Genomic DNA, 22879 nt, shown 5'->3' on the forward strand with positions numbered 1-22879 from the left:
TGATTAGTTTTTGGCAAAGACAGATCCAGCGGTTTCGGAGATACCGAGCAGAAGGTGCAGAAAATAGAAATCGAGTTTTTCAGAGTACGGAGCATTCGATTTGAATGATCCAAAAAAACATTCAACTCGTAATGATGGTGAGAAGTGGTGATTAGTTTTTGGCAAAGACAGGTCCAGCCGTTTTGGGTATACGGAGCTAAATATGCAAAAATGGCAGTTTTTAAGAGAAATAAGCACTGGATTGTTGACGAAACGATTGTTTTTGGGAAAAGAAAAAAAAATCATCTTTTTTCAAAAAAAGTTTTTTTTTGTATATCGAAAATATTTCGGATTTTCAAAACTTCCAGCAATTCCAGCAATTTGCCCCAAGTCACGATGCCATACACCACTAGTTTTATGTTTTTCAATTATCCATAGGCAGTACATAATCACAATTATTTTAAAATCAACCTATTATGCTCATTCTGTTACAAGTATTAGTAATTTAAGATGTGATTTTTGAAACCTAATCTAAGGTCATATAAAACATCCTAACATTATTATTCTGAAACCTTTCCTAACTACTTTCAGTAGCAATCATGTAGAGCTCGAGGTAAATTCATCCATTCATAAAATAGTAAATTAACATATTTATGACACATATTTAAGAGATCCAAATCAATTCAAAACAATGCTCTCAGAACATATGTTCAATTTTAACCACACTTTTAATATTTTACAACCTATTATTTTATATAAAGAAAATTGCAACCTTGGAGTCTTTCCTTATTTCTGTAAATTCTTTTTGTGTTAATAAACGCAATTCGTCTCATCTTTTAAATGATAGTTATCAGTTGATCGTACATTTTATTAAGAATTATATTACAGTTTTTTAATTTTATGTTTTGGTTTTAATATTTTCCGCTTCTTCTGTTTTATAATTCTTTATTTGCTTTTAATATTTTTCACTCCAATATATATATATATATATATATATATATATATATATATATATATAATTACAATTTTATGGTAAAAGTAATAAATGAATATTAAAATGCACATTAAAATTGTTCGTAAAACACGTTTTAATTGGTTTCAAGTATCAGAAGACGATGGATAAACACAACAGAATTTTTATTTTATTCAGTGATAGAAATACAATAATGAATAACTTTTCAAATTTGTTAATAACCTCCTAAAATTATTTGAAAGTTTTCAATAAAATTATGGTTCTAGAGTCATATCAACTTAATTAATATGGTTCTAGAGTCATATCAACTTAATTTTTACAATCCATAATGCTTGGTCTGTGAAAATCACATACTAATATTTTTATTCATTGTCGATTATTATATTATTTAACCGGTGTTAAATTGTAACCATGTGATTTAAAAATTATTTTATTTAATATTGTTTGATATGCTTTATTATTTATACAACTAAATTAAATTGAAAATATTAGTTATGGATGTTATATAGATGCCTTAATTAATTATCTTCGGTAAAATTATTGTTTGTGGAATAAACCTTTGATTAAAATGAATTCAAATTCCAAACACGATAGAACATCCCCGTTGTAATATAACAATCTACAATTCCATATCTCTTAGCAAATCATGGTAACTCCCGAGAGAATATGAATTTTAATAATTCCACATTGCATTATTCTCTCTACAGCTGCGGATATTAATTGAATTCTAACTAGAATGCAAAATCTAAATTGGTTTTCAGAATCCGGTACAGAAATTCTCATCCTTTTGTGTACACATTCATTTCACATATACAACATCGGGCGCCGGTTTCAAAAAATAACTGCCCGATGAAATGTGTGCGACTAACTTTCCGTAATCTGATAAAATGAAGTAACATGTCGTCGCGTCTTATTCACAAATTACAACCATTTATCTTCACACGGAACGTATATCTCGCGACGATTATTCTGATCGCGGCTAAAATTTTATACCGAGGTATAAATGATTTCTGCACGAAAGCGGAGACCAGAGTTTTGGGAATGGTTGTAAATAAATTGATAAAAGATTTGCTGTTAATTTTAATCACTGTTTCATTAATCAATCCGATATTGATTGTTTATGCTAAAGAATTTTAAAAGAGCTTTGGATAATCATTGTAAAACTTACACATAATATTGTTCAGGTTGTTCCCAAATTAGTTTTTATTGATATTAATAACGTATAAATGTTTTATTCCCTAAAGTAAGATTGCATTTAGTGCTACAAATAAGATTTATAAAATTATTTTTGAATTTATAAAAAAAACGACAATACGTAAAAACGTTTAAAATGTGTGCTTGCATGGATATATTTTTAAGTCGCTGCCACCAAATAATGGTGCAGCGCCGATCACTATTATATCTACCATCCAATTTTTTTTTATTTTATAGTATTTAGTATATTTTTGAACCAAGACTTTTGATATTGATTAATATTTATTTTATAGATATCTTTCAATATTCAAGACGTTGTCATCAAGATAAAATTTGCACAACTGCTCCCTGTTCGTCATTAGAAGGGTTTATATAAATTCGTTCAGTATAGCGGTCTAAATATGTTATCGTGCAGTTTTATGATTAAACTAATTTACTTGTGTGAGCAAATATGTGACATGTGAGTAATATTATATAATAACGATTTTTTAAACAATAAGTAATAAAATATTGTGGGTAGTTTGCATGTTACTCTGATAAACCGTTGATAACCACGAATACGATCGATGCATGTGTATATGACTAACTATCTTCAAGTAAGATTGAATAATCAAACATATTGCGTAGTTCGTGCGGGTGCACAACAATGTATATTATTAGCATTTTTTTAAATATCATTACAATTTTATTTATTTTCAAATATTGTATTTTGAAATATTATTTACGAAAACAGCAGTACGACCTCCCCTCTCCCCTGCAACAGCCCCACAGATTGCTGGTAGTTCGACCATTTTATGATTTCATGAAAATAAACAGATATAAAATAAAGTAAAAATGTCTAATATAAGAAATATCGATCATCTACTCGTTCATTTATAATAAGTATGTTTCAACTGCATTGTCCGCTATGAAAACTCGTACAACCGAATGTATTATAATTCATTCTCTTCAGCTTATGAAACTCTCTAATAAATTATTCGAACACCGCCAAGGTACTAAAGTTCACATAAAAGAAACAGTAGTTGGAGTTACACGTCATTTATAAATCAAACTTATTAAAATATATTGTTCACAAAAGCACTGAGTCGTGAAAACACCATGAGAAATGATACCCGAATGCCGACAGCAATACGATTATAGCATATTTTGGACGTCTAACGACGTATTAATAAATTATATCCTGTCAATCGCAAACAGATAAACATCATTAACTTTATTTGAATACACTCTGTGAAAAGACTCATTCGATGCCTCTCCGATATCATTTGTATATCGCGAAGAAATCATTTATATCTTCATATAAAAAATCTATCTACAATTGGAGTCGCCGCGATGCAGGAGAGACTGGGCATAAAAAACAGACCTGCATTATTTTAACTTGGACCACGATAAGATACAATTCAGGCAATGTGGACAGAAATTATATTAAAATTTTATTTATTCTATAACTTAATTTTCATAAATTTATTGCAAGTGCAAAGTTGTATCCATTTTTTAAATAGTAAATAAAACTAAGAGTCTAAATCACAAAATTTTGTAAGTAATTTATATAAATGAAAGAGTAAAAGCTCATATCTTCATATGTTTTTTGCAACATTTACATGTTGGAAAATACCTATAAGTATAATTATATTTCAATATCATGTAATATCTTCTGGTTTTGATCTGCAAAGTGTAGTAGAAATTAATTTGCGTTTATAATAGGCGTTTATTTTAATTTAATTTCTATTTATATTACAACCATCAAGTTTATATGTTCAATAATATGATCAGCAATAATTAGTCTTGAGGATTCAGAAGAAAATGAATTATTATTGGTTGCTTGAATCATTATAACAAATCAATTAATCTCGAATTTATCGCAATTACAGATTTATTGATTTGGTATTTTTGGTGTATATTTTTTGAACAATTTTACATTATTTATTATATAATTATATTATATTATATTATATATTTATATTTTGACAATAGATATTTTTTTAACACTATGGGGCCTCGATGATAGAACTCCATAAGCTGTAAGCCATCTTTTTTAAATTTTTATTTAAATTTAGTGAAAATAATACAATATTTTTTAGTACAAGTTAATGATTTCTGATGAAAACAAAAAACTTGAGCAGGGTTTGAATCCTGAGCTTAGACAAAAAAAAATAGAATTTTGCGACGTTAGCACGCTGAAATGCAAATTTTAATTAATTTTTATTTTACATTATTTTTGGGTATAAAATCTACCATTATTTAGAAGTTTCGTCAAAATCCAGGACTACCTACGCCCAGGTTTTCCTTACGAGTACTAGTCAAGTATTATTCAGATAGTAAATAAGTATACTATATAAATTTGTTTTAACATTCACGACAGATTTGTGTATTTTGAAGTTTTGGTCTTTTACAAATTTATAATACTGGTAATCAGAAATTGGAGATAAGTAATCATTGGCCATATATTTATACCCTACGTATCTATATACAAATAACGTAGTTTCTCACGTTGATCTTTTTTGTAATGGCCAACATCATTCAATTCATTCAACGGTGATTTATGCTATAATCACTATACTGAAAGAAAATAGGTAGTTGAGAGTATAGTGAATGTGTTTCATATCCATTATTCTTGATATGTTTATTATGTACTTAAAACATTCTTCCTCGCAGATCTTTATAAAGGAAAATGGTTAGAGTAGAGGAATTAACGCATTTTTATAGTAGAATAAAAGTAAGATATTAGTGTAAGTCCTTGATGTTATGGATATAATCCTTGTGATGGGTATATTGTCAGTCTAGTCTACTACTACAGAGGTTTACTTCCTAAAGTAATCAAATGAATCAAACTCAAATATTTAATTTACTTGTTCTTAAATGATAAATTCTGGGATGAAAAATAGTAAATTTCCAGTGCACTTAATTACAGTAAATTTTCAGGGCACTACCCTATTATGACTTTGCTCTACATTGGGTGTTTTTTACATGACTGATCATATTTTGATCTCATTTTTATTAAGTATTTTTGTGAAAACATGCTTATATTTGTTTGTAACTTTATGTGCAACTGCAACCTATAATCAATAATAGTAAATATTATTCCAGGATTTTACAAAGCAACTATGATCTATGTACTTAAAAGTTATTATATCCTTCATACAAGCAACGCACGTTTGTTCTTTGTTCTTATTTTTTCGTTTTATTATCGTATAAGTTTTTTTACAGTGTCTGAATTAGTAAATACACTAATATCATTCGATCATTAAAATACACGTTTCATGTTTCCAAGTAAAGTTGAGCACGCCAACTTCATAATTACACGTCTGCATTTGCAAAAGCGTTTTTCTGTCATAAACTTAAATTTGCTTACACATGCAAGAACTGACCGTGTAAATCTAAAAGCTTCTTTTTCAAAGTTGAATAAAATTTTATTGAAAAATATTAGAAAACGTATCACTTTATTTTTTTCTACATATCACTACTGCTTGATATCAGGCAGTCCGAGGGATGATTTTAGACAACTGGCATTTATCAACTTACCGTAGTGTAAGTTATAGTAATCACAAAAAATCGAAAATGAAAAGTTTTATATATCTTTACGTTTCAAGGGTTTCTGAACATTTTAGCATACCTTAAAAAAATTGATGTTTGTGTACGTGTGTGTGTATGCGGATACAAATTTTTGTCGACAATTTTGAGAACACGAACACGGATCAACCGATTTGAATAATTCGAAAAACATTCGGTTCGTATTGATAAGGAGACGTGGTGATTAGTTTTTGTGATAAGGAAACCTAGCCGTTTCGAAGATACGTATTTATTTGTAGTTGATGAAATCTGTGAAATAAATCAATACAAATAGTATTGATGAAATGAAGAACTGATGATTTTTTAGGCTAGCAGGTCTAGCGGTTTCGGAGATCTAATAAGAAAAGTGAAAAATATGGCATTTGGCTGACAAAAATGATCATTAGACATATGCACACATTAGACATATGCTAAAATATTTTGATTCTATGCAGCTAACGAATCGCGGTTGCTTTGAAAAAAGTTCATGATCTCCAAAATATTTCTAAGTATAAAAAAGAAATGTTTCAAAACGGTAAATTTTTATCAAAAATTTTGAAAATTTCATAAAAATTTATTTCAAAGTTCTAAGAAAAAAGTGAAATTTTCATAAATAATTTTAATTTTTGGTACGAGTAGTTTCTGCAATTTGCTTTAAGGCACGATGCCATGCACCACTAGTCTTTTGTTAAAATGTTTTCGACCCAGCTCTGCCGAGCAAAGAAGTCAATTTCAGGTAAAAAGTTAGTCAAAAGGGGACGGGTAGAACTACGATGGGTCAATACGGTCTAGTGTTTTTAAATATTTTTTTTGTTTACCTTGTTTTTTGTATTACTCAGTAGATTTTTTATGAACACACATTCGGCATGCATTTCAAGAGTGTTAACATTTCAATAAGGTACGTCTCGGAGCGTTACAATGCGCGAAGAAAAGAATAGAGTATATAAAATTCAGTATTTTGTGGCACATGTCATATCTATTCACGTCCATATATCATATCGAAATTTTTATTTATATTTATAGAAATATCGACGATGCAAAGCGAGTTTAAATATTCACTTCTCGTCTGGTTACTTACGTAAAGAGGAAATGGATGCATATTGAATTTGAAAAAGTAGTGATGTAAAAGTTCGAGAAAAGACGGCTACTTAAAAGCAAGTCTATTCGGTTTACTTTAAAAGTTACTTTTTTGCTTCATTAAATATTAAATATTCATCATTAAAAGTTGAAAAACTATCGGAATAAAACAAGACACCATGATTTAAAAAAATACCAAAGCAGATAGAAAGTTATGAAAAATTTTATGTTCATTTATATTCACCAAGCGTTTCTTATAAGAAGTTTTAACCAGAACTGAATTAAAATTAAGGTTCTGATTGCATACGTGCTTAATTCTGAGTAAATACATTAATGATACTTACATTAAGGATCAAATGATAAACAACTTCAAGTAAACACACCCTAAGGCAGCGATTTCCAACCTGTGGGGCGCGCCCCCCTGGTGGGGCGCGGTGCCGTCCCAGGGGGGGGCGCGAAGCTCTTTCAAAAATATGGTTGTTAAATGCTGAGTAAGTGTCAAAAACAAATCAGCAAAATGTATGCAAGTAATCTACAATTTTCGCAATTCTGTCAGGACAAATGTAAAAGCATGATTATACTATACTTTTGGTGCATTCAAAATATTTCGTTTTTGCGTTTGTAGTTGAGTGAGCTGTAGGCCTATAAACAAAAGATAAACACTTGGATCATATCGAATATTCACGTGCTTACTCGAGACTAACTTAAGTAAATAAACAAAAGCATCCTTTTTATTCTGTTATCTATAAATCGAATTAGTTCATTAGTTGTGCTGGAGATACACGCGTTGATATATAGAAAAAATCATTTCTAAATTATTATTGAGTTAAAATTTATAGCTTTAGTTTTAGCACATTATTAGCCAGGAATTATTGTGAAAAGTAGTGAAAAAGTGATTTTCTTTGATTTGTTATAAAAACCGTTTGTGATGGATAAATACGTGACTGGGTTGAAAAGAAAATTTAATGAAGCAGAAGAAGAGGGTGGTGAAAATAATGGAAATGTTTCTTCACAAAATAGTAAAACTGAACATAGAAAATATGATCCACTGTACTTATCATTGGGATTTACGTATAAGATCATTAATGGTCAAGAACGACCAATGTGTTTGCTGTGTATGAATTCTTTGGCCTCAGATAGCATGAAACCAAGTAAATTAAAACGACATCTGGAAAAAGTCGCCGATCATGTTGGCAAAACAAAAGAATTTTTCCAAAGAAAATTAGATAACTTAAATAAACAGAAAGAATCGTTTTCAAAAGCTTTGTCTGTATCACAAAAAGCGTTACTTGCGTCATACAAAGTTTCGTATAGAATTGCTAAATGCAAAAAACCCCATTCAATAGGAGAAACTTTAGTACTACCAGCAGCTATTGACATAATAGCTATGATGTTTGGTGAATCATATGCTGATCAAATTAAAAGCATTCCGCTGGCAGATAATACGGTGGAAAGACGAATATCAGATATATCTGATGATCTTTGCGATCAGTTGATAGAAAAAATTAAATTATCTTCTTTCGCGTTGCAAGTAGATGAGACAACCGATGTTGCTAAGGATGCACACTTAATAACATATATAAGACATGTTATGGAAAATGATATTAGAGAAGAGTTGTTATTCTGTAAGGCAATTGAAGGCAAAGCTACGGCGAGTGAAATTTTTAATATAATTGATAACTTTTTTATTGAAAAAGGTATTTTATGGGAGAACTGTGTTGGACTGTGCACTGATGGAGCTCCATCTATGGCAGGAAAAAATGCTGGTCTGCAGGCCCTAGTTCGAAAAGTGGCTCCTCGTGCAGTTTGGACGCATTGTATGATTTATAGGCAATCTCTTGTTGCAAGAAATATGGGTGAAGAATTACTTGAAGTATTTGAAATTATAATAAAAGTTGTTAATTTTATCAAAAATAGTCCATTAAGAGAAAGGCTTTTTGGAAAATTGTGTGATGACATGGGCTCAGAATACAAAGCACTACTTTATTATTGTGAAGCACGTTGGCTTTCTCGTGCTAAAGTACTTCAAAGGGTGTTTGAGCTCAAAAAAGAAATTGCCATTTTTCTTGCTGATAATAAAAGAGATGAAGCAGACATATTTTATGACACGAAGTTCCTCGCAAAATTTGCGTATCTAGTTGACATTTTTAAAAGACTAAGTGATTTAAATAAATCAATGCGAGGAACTCAAATTCATGCTTTTTTTCAAAAGGACAAGATTACGGCGTTTATGAAAAAAATAGAGCTGTGGATAGCTAGTATGAAAAGTAATAACTTTGATATGTTTCCTTCTTTTAAAACTACATGTGTTACTGATGATGAAATAGAAGCAAGTAAAGATCTTATTATCAATCATATGACTAGTTTAAGGAACCAATTTGCGCATTACTTCAAAGATCTAGATATGTCCAAATACGAATGGATTAGAAATCCATTTGTTATTGATAAATATGATAATTTTGGACTTCCAACGACAGAGCAGGAAATGATAATTGATTTATCTAGTGATAGCACATTGAAGCAGATGTTTCAGGACGAAAAGAATACTGTTAAGTTTTGGTTACAAGTAAAGGACGATTTTCCAACTTTGACAAATAAAGCCTTAGAAATTTTATTATCATTTGTGACATCCTACTTATGTGAAATTGGTTTTTCTGCAGTAGCAGTATTAAAAACAAAGTACCGATCTCGTTTAGTGATAGAAAAGGAACTGAGAACAGCGATTTCTACAATGGGGCCGCGGTTTGAGAAAATTTGTGCTGAAAAACAAGCTCAACCGTCGCATTAATTTTTTAATATTGTGTGAAATATTATATCATTTGTTTTTATTAAATTTAAAATTATTTTTTTCCTATAATCCATAGTTATGTTTGTATGTATATTTTTGTATGTATATTTTTGTATGTTTATTTTTGTATGTATGTATATTGTGCATTATTTGGTACGAGATTGAATAAATCATAATTCCAATTAAGTATATTTAAATTAAATTGTTAAAAAAATTAGGGGGGGGGCGCAATATTTTTTTCTTTCAAAAGGGGGGCGCAAGGAAAAAAAGGTTGGAAACCGCTGCCCTAAGGTCATTCAAATTAATTAGATATTCAAGGTTTCTATTTTATAATCCAGATATTTCGATAATTAAGCACGTTCCATTTAGAGGTGTATTTAAATTAGAAATTTTATCGTTTTAGGTTATTGCCATGAATACCAACAAGCTGTGATTCTGTTTGTATTCTGAAGGTAGAATATCGTTCCAAGTGTAATTTATATAATATGATTTATATTAATTTATATTATATTACGGTTCAATGAAATTAAATTTATCGATATATTCATTATGACTAAATTATAAAACAATTTATATAAGAGTTATACCGCAAAATGAATTGCTATATTTTGCATTCAATACTTATTTTTGTTTTTGAGCAAGAATTAGAATAATAGTTTTATGATAAAACTTAACTAATTTTTTAGAAGGCAACCCAATGGTCATCCTATTTATACTTGATATATTGTATCAAAACTCCAAGTTTTATTTTCACTTGAAAATCACAAAACACATCGTCTTGTGAAAATGATTATCAATACTGCTTGATATCAGGTAGTCTGTTTGTAAATTAACTTTTTTAAACCTGAGAGAAGCCAACTCATGTCACAATTATCGAAACATATTCAATAATAACGTAATTTATATGATATGGATATCAGAAACATTTTATAGACTGCTCACCTCATCTTTTCCAATTTTAAATTTGATGTCCAACTTTTATTATTATTCAAATTCAACTTAACAATTCTAATTCTATTTAATTTTAAGTTAGCTATTTTTTAAATTCTTCTTTTTACTTCTATTTCTATGCAATTTCTAAATCAAGCTACTGACTGAGCTTTATTCTGCAGAACTGTGTACTCACTATTACTATTTATACTTTGTATTAAAAAGCGACTTGTTATATGCAATATACGTATATAGATAAATAGTTGAATTATATATTTTTATACTTAATGTTTTGTATCATATTTAAAAATACAACTAACCTTGGGTCCAACAAATTAACGTGCTCCATGAAGAACTAGGCTGATGCAAGTTTGATGGTAATTCTGCTGAGTGTTCAGCGTGTTAAGTTCATTCCGTTTATTTATTGTCTTATTGTTATAAATAGTTAAAAAAGATCATTCTATAATCCTTCGTTTAAATAAATTTCGTTCGAATTGTAGTACAGTCGGGTTAGAAAAGTCTATATTGTGTTTTAAAGTATTAGTGTGGTCCGCAAGCATAGTTTTAAATTGTCTGCGATTTTTTGAATTGTTTTTATGTTGTTGTAAACGTTTAATTAGGTTCTGGCTTATTTCTCTTATGTAAATTAAATTGCAATTTAGACAATTTATTTGATAGACGAGATTTCTAAGGCATTCGTTGTACTAAAATTGTTTACAAGTCGAGAGTCCAGATTTATAAAAAAGGTCTTTTCCAAGGAACGTACAATTCTTTAATGTATGGCAAACATATTACACCAGAATATATATATATATATATATATATATATATATATATATATATATTACAATTATCGTCCAAATTAATACATAAACAACAAACCTTCCTAATTCACCTCATCAGCATGGTGCTGTTATAATCTTTTGACATGCTTCGTGCAAAGGTTATTCTCATATGGGCCCAGAGGCGTAGTCAGGGCCTTTCCCGAGCCCGAGTCGGCAGGTGTATTCTACCTGACCAAGCTCGAAGGCGCAGAGGGGCGCACTCAGGCTAAGGTTCTGACGTGGATTGATGATTGTGCGAGCGCGGGGCCCCTGTCAGTATCTCCGCTAATCGCGGCCTCCGATCTTAGATCAATCACTCAGTCTGTCCACGGTGCCGTTTTGTATGCTATGGAATTGAAAGAGAGCCGGTAGACGGATGATAAAGAAACAATTGTCGTGGAGTTATTTAATGATTATAATATAATAAATATTTGCTATTTAAAAAAGTTATATTTTTAAACATGCAGGTAACACAACGGTAAAAATCCGGCTTCGTAATATAACTTACTGATTTGGACAACCTGATATCAAGCAAAAGTGGAATCCATTTTTTTTTATTCTCTTAACTGAACAATCAGAACCTTACGTCTTATAAGTTGTTGGGCTAAAACTTCTTCTTACTTATTTGTATTTTTAGAACGTAACCCAATGGTCAATCCATCTATATTTAATGATTTTATTCTGGGTTGGTTTCAAAGCTAGTTGAGGCTCTGTGGTAAAAACGTTAATTAGAAACCACTGGTTCTCTGTTTGTTAACCATTTCGGCCAGCTTGATATCAAGTACTTCTAATATTAGATTTTCACCGTGGTGAGAATATAAATTAGAAACCACTGCTAATTTTTGAAGATTTTTTTTTAATGAAGCATATGTTTTCCACCAACGTCCTGTCTATTACGCACAAACTCTCTCATGCGTTTGAACCTACATGTTGATATAAATGGAGTCAACAAAGCAACATTATCTGTTTTCAAAACACTCGCGCCGAAGGGTGGATTGATTCATACTATTTGCATGGTACTCGATAACGGCATGAAAACACACATCGATTTTATCAGCGGACTCAATCGCGAAGATATATTATGCTTTTGTGCAGGGCTAATAAAAATTCAGTTTGTTCAAGGTAGACAAGGTGAAACTAACGTGGAAGTAGAATGTTTGCTGTAGTTTCCTTGATGCTTTAAAAATACATTTATCATATATATTGAAATTACAAATTCTGTTTACAATCATTATTTTTATTATTCATATCGTCCAATCGTTTGTTGACAATTATCATTTGCACTTTGACCATACATCAAAGTCATATACAGCGTGTCCCAGACCTAGACGTTAAGCCCAAACTGGGTAATATTGTTCTCGAACATAAAAATGCAATAATTAAGTCATTAAATTAATTAAAAAAAATAATTGTTTTATTTGACCCTGGCTTATTTGACACCTAACGGCCATGCGGAATTTTGACCCGGGCATGTTGAGCGCCCGGGTCATGCGCCATGTTATGCCTATGCACTAAACATTTTATGCAAAATATTTTATAACATCGAACACTTTACAGAAACTCACTTTTTATAACAGAATTTAATAGATAATCAATTATATTATGTAACTTATTTTGAACTTAAATATTTTAAATTTGTTTTAATAAAATCTTACACAGATTTTTAAAATGTATCAATAATTAATAACTTTAATTTTTATAATTTGTTTCTGTCTTGAAGTTTGATTAATCTAAGTTTGTTATTTAGAAACTTCTCTACAATAATTCAGTTTACTATTAGATTTCAATTGAAAATGAAATATTTTCCGCATTTTTGTTAAATATTGATATGGCTTATTCAGAGAATATGGGTTAAAATGATTTTATCATATGTAATTTAATCTAAAGTCTAAATTTTAGTTTGTTTTTTATCTGCTTTTTTAGTCCTCTGTAATAAAGTACACTGATCTTTACCCGAAGTAAACATTTAACAAAATGAATTTCCAAGTATTATCGTGTTTTCGAAACAAGTAATATTATACAGACCGTTACACTCTTTGATTTTGTTGATCTTGTCTTAAATTTCGTGTTTGCTTGGTATTTGAAACTCGGTATCGGAGTATTTTGTCATGAATCCTTTCAAATGTTTATTTCAAATGTATAATATTGACTTAATTAAATACTGAAATTAGAAGCTATCTGATCCCAGATATAATTACCGAAATAGGGGTATATTTTCAATTGAATGGTTGTTTAAGACGCTCAGGGTAATAATTTTTTATAATTAACGTAAAGCTGAAATGGGGTGATAGTATTGACCTTAACTGTCCTGAAAAAAAAATCGAAAAAAATACATCATGATGTTGGAAATTATGAGCTTTTAAGTGCAACTAAGAGCTTTGGAAAAAAATACTGTTTTGGTTACTGTGGATAATTTTTATTAATTTTGTTACATATATTTTGTACTATTAATGGAATAATCTCATTAGTTTCTAGATATTTCTTTCTCTATTCATTAGTGCAGATAATTTGTAGACAAATATTTCTTGTTTTCTCAAGAAAATAAATTTCAAAATTAAAAAGAAACAAGTATGTATAAAGCGTAATATTCTTTACACGATTTTGTTCTTTACTCTTATTAGTTCCTGCTGGGACTGACTATCCAGGTCAAACATGCTACTATAAGATAAATTGCGATAACATTTTTTTAACGTAAATTTTCTTATTTTTTATATTGATATTGTTTATTACATATAAATTCTTTATTTTAAATAGATGCTTGCAAAACTCTCTATGTGAAGTAAATTTATATTACAGATGAATCATTTATCATAATTTTTATTATTTTTGCAATTACTAGCATTTAGCCACTTATTTTTATTTTTATTCTATTTTATTCAATGTTTCGCAATATACTTTTGTGATCTTTATATACTTTTCGCTTTACATTCTTTTTATACCTAAGTCAATTTGCTGTTTATATTTTACTATATACAGTGATTTTATGTACTTACTACTTTACATACTGTTTTGTACTTTTCATACTTTTAGAATCATACTATATTCATATTACAAGTATGTTAAGTATATATATATATATATATATATATATATATATTCTCAATCAATTTTTTTAATAAAAATTATTAAAATTGGATCTCGGTACGACTTTTATGCTCGTCGAGCTTTTTTCCATTATTGATAAGCCTTTTTGCAAATTTCAAAAATTCTACTAGAATGTTAAACATTTAATGTAATATTGCAATATTTATAATATGCTTATTTATTATCGTTAGTACCCGAAAGCCAATTATCCGGTAAATTAGACCATAACACCGTTGTTATGGCAACGCTCACTTCTTGATAGTAAAAACTGTAAATATGCTACGTATTTGCTGTGCAATCAGTTGTTTTGGATGTAATACCTAGCCTAGAAAACGCACAAATGTCAAAAAGAAAGATATCGTAACTGCATCTTTCTGATGTGCATTATAACACATAATAATAATAAAAAATGATAGTATACCAGAAGGCAGGTCCATGGTTTGAAAACCACGACAAGTAAATGATTTCCTCACCTTTAGTCTACCCTTTCCATTACCACTATTCCTCTACTTTTTTTTCTTTTATTTTCCTTTTCGTACTTCTGCCTCCATGCTCCTTGATCCTTGTGCTTTGGCTTTCAGTTCTCTGTATTTTCTCTTCTTGCGTAAGTGTTTCGGTTGTCGACCTTAGAGTCCTGTGTGAGTATGAAACAGTATCTCGAATATATTCATTTACGAGAATCATATTAATTAAAACCATTATGCTGAATTCAATTTATCATGATATAATCAACAATTCGCTTTATTATTAAATTTTACGGTATCTGTTATTAGATTAATCCAGCGGCTCAAATTCCTTTTTCCATTATCTTACGTAACATCTTCATTAAAACACACACATTCCTTATAAGTCTTTGTTTGATTTTCATCTATGTGTTTATACGAACTATAGAAGTTCATAATTCCAAGTTAACAAATCCATATAGTATGCTATGTACATATGAAACTTCCGCGTCGCCCATACATCAGAAAACGTATACAATCATACCGCGCCAGTATATATTCATGTTTATTTTATACAAGAAAAGCAAACATGAACTTGCCGGTAAAAAATACTGTCTGGCATATTATCTTACATACGAGCAGGATCATATTGTACCTGAAAGCATATTAATCGACTCTAACCCATAGTAGACTTCGAAATCTATGGATACTATATATTTGTTACCGGTCCGAGTGAAGATAAGATGCATGATTTCTTGTCATAAATTTTACATGTGTTGCTGAAGGAATCGATCGGAACGAAACGGTGTTTCAGGGAATAATTTCTCTTATATTAAAACATTATTGTATAAATTGCAAAATGTTCAAATTTTTACAAGAGTTGTGAGATTATGTAGTAGTTATCCGCAGTACGTACAAGATGTGCAACAGTTGTAGTCCAAGGGTGAAAAGTTTTTTCCGAATAAAATATTTGCCATCTCTAATATCCTTTAAAACTATTATGAAATAATTATAAATTCAAGAATCAAAATTTTAAAATTATCTAAATTTTTAACCCATCCCACTCGTTCATTGCAAAAAATTATGCCGCCAGAGCGGTGGCATGCGAGTGGAAAGGGTTAAAAAATGTTTATTACTACTTAAATTTATTTACTTATTTACTTAAATCAGACCACATTTAGATTAATTGCTTTTTTAACTTCCGAAGGTGAAGTTTATGTTTTCTTCAAAAATCCGATTTGCTAATTTTGTTTTCTCGACGTTTCAAGCCATTCTGAATCGAATGAAACCGAATTTGGAAAAAGTATATGTGTGTGTATGTGTATTTGAACAGACTTTTTGCCGTAAATCGACGTCTTCTAAAAAACGGCTTCTAAAAAACGGCTTAAATTTCAAAAATTTAAAAGCCATTCGATGTATCTCGATGAGGATTAGCGTCTAGCGACTAAAAAAGTGAAAAATTTTTTTGCCACGTTTTAGCCCGCAATTCTTGTAATAGAGTAATACAATTTTTTTCGACGATTTTTATGAATTTTTTTGACGGTAGATACTATAGTCTTATAGATCATACTAAAATATTACGGCTCTACGACCAGTCGTTTAATTTAAAAAAAATGAATGAAAGTTATCAAAAATTAGTATAGTTGTTTTGGCATTTGTCAAAAATAGAACTTTCATTGCCGTTTGTTTAAAAACGCCTCAACCGATTTCAATAATTTAAAAACCAATCGAAGCATTTCGATTGATTAAGTCAATTCTTACAATTTCATGCAACTTGCCAAGGCTAAATAAACGCCACTTTTGACTAGATAGTTTTTGTCAGCATGAGAATTTTATTCCTTTCTTTTGTTTATTTTATGTTAATAACCTTTATGTATACACAATATATACAAGATATATTGGGCTTGTAATTTTTTTGAATTATCGAAATTAGAGAACATTTATTGCTTCATATTGATTTTTTGACTAAAAAATTACAATTAACAATTTTCACCGTTATTTCGACATTAAATTTATCAAACTTATATTAAATTTTAAATATTTATGTATAAAAATTCATTACGTTATTAACAGCAGCACAAAAATCATCTATGATTCCTATTTTAATTTTCTTTAAAAGTAATACATCCATAAAATTTCTATCGAATTGTAGAATATTTTGTTAAGTTAAATTAAATGCAAAATTATTAGAATTTTCTTCTCATTGTTTATTTTCATAAGATTAAAAAAACAAAACGTAAAACCTTAAATCATCATTGAACTCTAGATCAATTTTTTCAATATGTAAAGTTAGCTATTTTGTTATTACATCAAATATTAATAAACTAATATATTTTTATCGTTGAGCAATGTGATATCAATCAACTTTAAATTATCCTTGATTTTTAGATAAATGTCCTTTAATATGGAAAATATTTTTATTACATTACTTGATGAACATTCATTTAATATATCATGCAAAGTAATTCATCAATACACGTTTTGTCGTTTTGCAGAATATATTGTTCAAATAAATTAAATTTATAAAAACTTTTCTTAATAAAGCGCAATTATTATACAAAAATCTATTTTAAGCTATCCATTATTCCTTGATTTTTGAAAATAGTTTTTTTAGATTGTTTCATATAATTTCTTTACCCAATTATACCTGTCTTGTTCGGTCCCTAAATTACAGTAATTACTTATCCCAAAATTAATTACAACTCCGATCATCAATATCAACCTTTGAAATATGTATGTAGCAAGTTTAATTTTCTCTTCAGACAAACTTTGTAACTATTCGGCTGTTTTAGATATTTGAATTTCTATACGTGATGTTCGGCATTGCTCAAGTTTTAAGCCTGGGCCCGAGAAGGCACATAAAGGCTAAAGTAATTATTTTGATGAAACTGTTATTTACACAGAAGTATTATAATTTTCACATGCTTTGAAATTTAATCCAGTCAAAACATGCTTAAGAAGGTTTTAAAGTCACTGCAAATAAGTTGGGTTTGAGCAAATAAGAAAATGATAGTAGCGAAAACATTTCTTCTAGAAGTCGTACGAATAGAATTTAAATATAAATGCAGTTATCTGCTAATGGGTAGAATGCGATATTGTTAACATGTACAAACATTTGGCTTTATTCCAATACTTTTGAAGTGTATTAAAATGCATTCACACATATGAATACTATAAAAACACTTCGGATAGAGACGCTACTGGCACCATAAAAATGGTTTTCAATAATCACCGTATGAATTTTACATTCCTTAGTTATGATATAAATTTTGCTTTATTATGTTCTCTAAAATAATTATTTAAAAAAATCGAGCTTTTAAAAGTTCAAAACCGAATGCTACCCTTATTGTGTCAAGCTTTATGACAAAAAGTTGCTCCTATCCATTACTTGCAAAAATCACGTTATTTTTAGGTTCTTGTTTTTTTACTCAATATTCTTTTATTATGAAACTAAAGTATTTTAACGTTTAACAATTCTAATTGAATGTGCAAATTTCTGAAAGAACTTGCAAATACACTTTATTACATTCGTTTTTAAGGGGAGCTGTTCAAAGTCGACCAATTTTGAAAAAAATATATTCATAGTCTTAATTCAAGAAAACTTGGGGCAACTGTATCATTATTTTTTGTTGTAGTCCTTAAAATATGTTATTTATGATTATCAATTCAAAGCTTATTTGAAGAAAATTAATAAAAATTAACCACGATAATCAAAAATTGGTCATAGATTCACCAAAGCTCTTGGTAGCACTTAAAAGCTCTCAAACTATGTGGAATTAAAAAAATTCCAATTATTTTCATAATAGTTACGACACTGTCACACCGCTTCGTCTTGACGTTGAGTTCTGGAACATCCTGCATACAATGTACACATTCATATTTTGGACGAAAATGAAGTTATATCATATGTACACGTTTTATGCAAATATGAAAAATTTAATGTAGATTTTACTGTTCAACACCCCTGAATGTATTAATCTCGAATTTTAAAAATGTTTTATTATTAAAAAAAACTAGTTCTTGTCTAAATCTAAACAGTGATGCATGGCATCGTGCCTTGCGTATTGCTGGAACTTCCCGCACCAAGAATTAATTTTTAAAAAAGATTCAACTTTTTTCAGAACTTGAAATGACTAGATTTTAGAGAATTTAGAAATTTTTGAAATTTGACTTTTTTGAAAATTTTAAGGAATAAACATTGGCACGAAACCCATAAATTTTAAACAAAATTTGTACTTATTATTGAAATCTCTATAAAATATCTGATAATTCAATGGTCTAATGATCAGTTTTGAAAACCAAATGCCATTTTTTTTTACTTATTTCTTTCGATCTTCGTAACCGCTAGATCTGCCTTTCTAAAAAGTTGATCAGTTCTTCTATTTGTCAATACAAGTAAAATATTTTTTAAATTATTAAAATCTGACGCTCCGTTCTCTCAAAAAATTGCTATTTTGGTCGAGCCGTATCCTCGAAACGGCTAAACCTGCCTTTGCCAAAAACTAATCAGAACGTCACTTTATCAATCTCTTTAGCAATCGAACGTTTTTTGAATCATTCAAATCGGTTCATCCGTGTTCTTGAAATCGTCGACAAAAAATGTATCCGCACACACACAGACACAAACATAAATCCATGTTTTCTATGGTATGTCAAAATTTTCAGAAACCTTTGAAACCTAAAGATATATAAAAAAAATCTTTTCGATTTTTTAGTTAAAGTTAAAAATACCTAGGGTCTATCGACCCTTTTCTTCACTATATTGTAATAAATGAGAATTATTAAACGATGATACATGTGATTTATATTTTGTTATATTTAATTTATTCCCAACTTCTATTTATTATTCAGAATTATTCAATTTAAAAAACATTTTTCATATCGTTTTAACTCTTTCAAATATCCTTTGTATGCAAAGTAAGGCATATGAGTGACGGCTAACTCATAGAGTTGCTTGATGGATTGTTAATATGTAGTTTAACACGATAACACATTTGATTTCTGATAAATTACTTTCGAACGTGTTCAAATTTTCACCGGCACACGTCGATTGTTGATGGTTAACATCGATAAGAAACGTTTAAAAAACAATCAAAATCGGCTACGTTTAGATTGTGTCCTATTTTCATTTAATATCAAACAGCGTCGGCTATTGATTGCTCATTCAATTCATTTTTGTTGCTCAAATCAAAGAGGTTGGACCATTGGGCTCCTGCTGGGAATCGACACTTGTACAATGTTGACTCTATATTGATTGTGTTTCGTAAACTGTTTATCACTTCCTGAGATTCCAAAACTCATATAGCGTTCCTAAAAAGTTTTATCTTTTTACCGTTACACAAAATTGTATAACTGAATCACAATTATATTTTGTTTGTATAAAATACCATTATTAAAGTAATGAATACATTCATTATCTGGTTTCATCAATGTGTTTATCATGGTTCGTAATAATGATGTCAGTATTTTTTATCACTATGGAAAATAATGTTACGAACTCGTATTTTAATGTAATGTGACACTTCGTTATTTTTATGTGACTTTAATTCATAATAACGAGAAATTACGGTAACACGACAGGTGTAACGTATGCAACATGGTTAATGTAAGTTATGCGAAATTTGTTGCATTTTTTACACCTGTCGAACTTATTTATGAAACATGAATAAATACGATGAAATTTGTAACTATGAAGAAAATTATATATTTAACTTCCCATAGGGTAAGTTATAGCAATCGCAAAACATCAAAAATGAAAATTTTGGCATATCTTCACGTTTTGAAGGTTTCTGAACATTTTGGCATACCTTAGAAAACAATGAATGTGTGTGTGTGTGTTTGGATACAATTTTTCGTCCACGATTTCGGGTGCACGCATCAACCGATTTGAATGATTCAAAAAATATTTTACTTGTATTGACGAAATGAAGAATTGACGAAACACACAAATTTTAGGTAAGGTCTAGCGGTTTCGAAGATGCAGAGGTAAAAGTAAAAAAATAAATGATATTTGGTGTTCAAAAATGATCATTAGACAAATGCACATCAAATTATCAGATATATGATTTTTTTTTTTAAAATGAGTTACAATTTTGTTGAGTTCCGTACCATGATTGTTGATTTTTAAAGTTTACTTTATACAGTTCAAGCTAATTTCAAAATTTTCAGATTTTATTTCAAATTTCCAAAAATAAAGTTTTATACTTCAAATCTGAATTTATAATTCAGTTTGAAAATCTATATATTTCAAATTCGTTATTCTAATCGTAAGAAATATATCCTCAGATGGATTCATTCGACACCTCTTGCTAATGTAAACTTGTTCAAGTGTTTTGATACGATAAGATCGTCACTGTATATTTTATGAACGATGATATATATTTTGATTATAATTATCTATTTGAAGATATTTTAAACAATTGTTATTAATGATGGATCAATATTTATTGATTTCTGATTTCTTTTCCGCGAATATTGAATTCCGGTATGGAAAGTCACTTGTTTAATGGTCTTGTAGACGAAAATTAAAATTCCTTTTAAAATTCAATTAAAATCATAAAAACAAATATAGTTGTTTTAAAAACTTCAATAAAGTTTTGACTTTAATAAAGTTTTGATTGACAAAAAAAAACACACTCTAATTTTTTAATTTTGAAACAGCAATCTGATCTTATTAATTCATGGATTTGTTATGGTGAACGTTTTCTCTTAATATTGTCGTTTTTTTAGAATGCAACTCAGCCTATGGCTTGCCTATGTTTGATTTTTATCATCAGGAATTTTCCAATAATAATTGATTCTAATTTTAAGCCATGCTACTTGATATCAGGCCACTACTAATTGATATCAGGCCGCTTGATCAAATTTGTAACTTTGTTGTTGCGTCACCTCTCACTATTGAGCCATGGTCGTAAAGTATTTATATCTGTACACAAATATAGTACAGAGACATCTATTTGATGAATCGGATGTTTTTCAAACTTCACTTAAAATTTATAAGACAACTTTTTCTTATTTTTGTAGTAAATCTTCACCACAGTAATAAAGCTTAAGAGTTCCAAAGAATTGTTATGATCCCAAAAATGGTTGGTACTTGGTTTCATAACTGTTTGAAAAAGCAGTTAAAAATCTAATGTAATTTAATACTGCTATGAAACGTTTTTATTTTAAATGGCAATTCATTATTTCTAGAACTAAAGTATGGTGAAATTCTAGAAGAACAGGAGAATCAATAATTTGGATTGAAAATTTTATAACGAGCAATGGTAACATGATGTGTTATGAAATTGGAGAAGAATGGATAAGACAGTATCGTAAAAGTAGGGTGATTTTGAAATTACATGCCAAAGTTAAAGGAATATTACTAATGAGCTAATGTGTCTACAAAGCAGGAAAATTTGCTTTAATGTGATAAAGGTAATAGGATCTATTCCAAGATTAACGGAAGTGAGACGTCCTCCAACTGGTTGTCTGAAACAGAAGACATTCAACATCCACTTAAGTAAATGTTCTGAACCTAGCAAGCAAGGAATCTAGTGCTCTCTCACCCTGTCCCCTATCCCCGAGGAAATGCGAGTTACCTACCCTTAACGGAAGAGGTTTATTAGGGGAAATGCAATAGGGCGGATCTCTCCTTAGCACAATGGGCCTATTTGCTTGGGAGTGCCACGCTTTCGTGCCGTGGGCTTTCCGGCTTCCCCGATTCAGATGGATGCCTAGATAGATGGATGGTTAGATGAGTGGGTAGATAGGCTGAGTTTCACTACCGAACACTTTGAACACTTTGCCATTTACTTTCGCCTGGAGACTCGGAGCTATCGCGACTTTATAATCGCAAATGATTTTGTTTGTCTATAAAATCTGGCCTGCGTGGCACGATGCAGTGCACGAGGAGTACACACTTTCACGAGCTGGAAGGGATGCGATAGAGATCTTTTTGAGTGGCGTTATTTATTTGTCATGAAAAATAATTGATTAGTCATAAATATTCCTTGCACATTCACTTTAGAGGTACTTGGTTTATAAACAAGGCGTAAGA

The 22879-nt window shown here is 29.6% G+C and overlaps 2 protein-coding genes across 2 annotated transcripts in view; both read left to right on the forward strand.

Annotated features, from left to right (window-relative positions):
* The window catches only part of LOC113387814, an 872338-nt gene that overhangs the window by 162203 nt on the left and 687256 nt on the right, over nucleotides 1-22879 (forward strand). The gene's annotated exons all lie outside the window — the stretch shown is intronic.
* On the forward strand, nucleotides 7701-9560 carry LOC113388199 (zinc finger BED domain-containing protein 5-like). Its single transcript, XM_026625600.1, has 2 exons — nucleotides 7701-9105; nucleotides 9250-9560. Exons 1-2 carry the CDS (start codon nucleotides 7701-7703, stop codon nucleotides 9558-9560), a joined length of 1716 nt encoding a protein of 571 aa, XP_026481385.1.

Source organism: Ctenocephalides felis, unplaced genomic scaffold (genome assembly GCF_003426905.1).
Source record: "Ctenocephalides felis isolate EL2017-DRISC unplaced genomic scaffold, ASM342690v1 CF-g0.4_SCAFFOLD_03572, whole genome shotgun sequence".
Taxonomy (NCBI): Eukaryota; Metazoa; Arthropoda; class Insecta; order Siphonaptera; family Pulicidae; genus Ctenocephalides; species Ctenocephalides felis.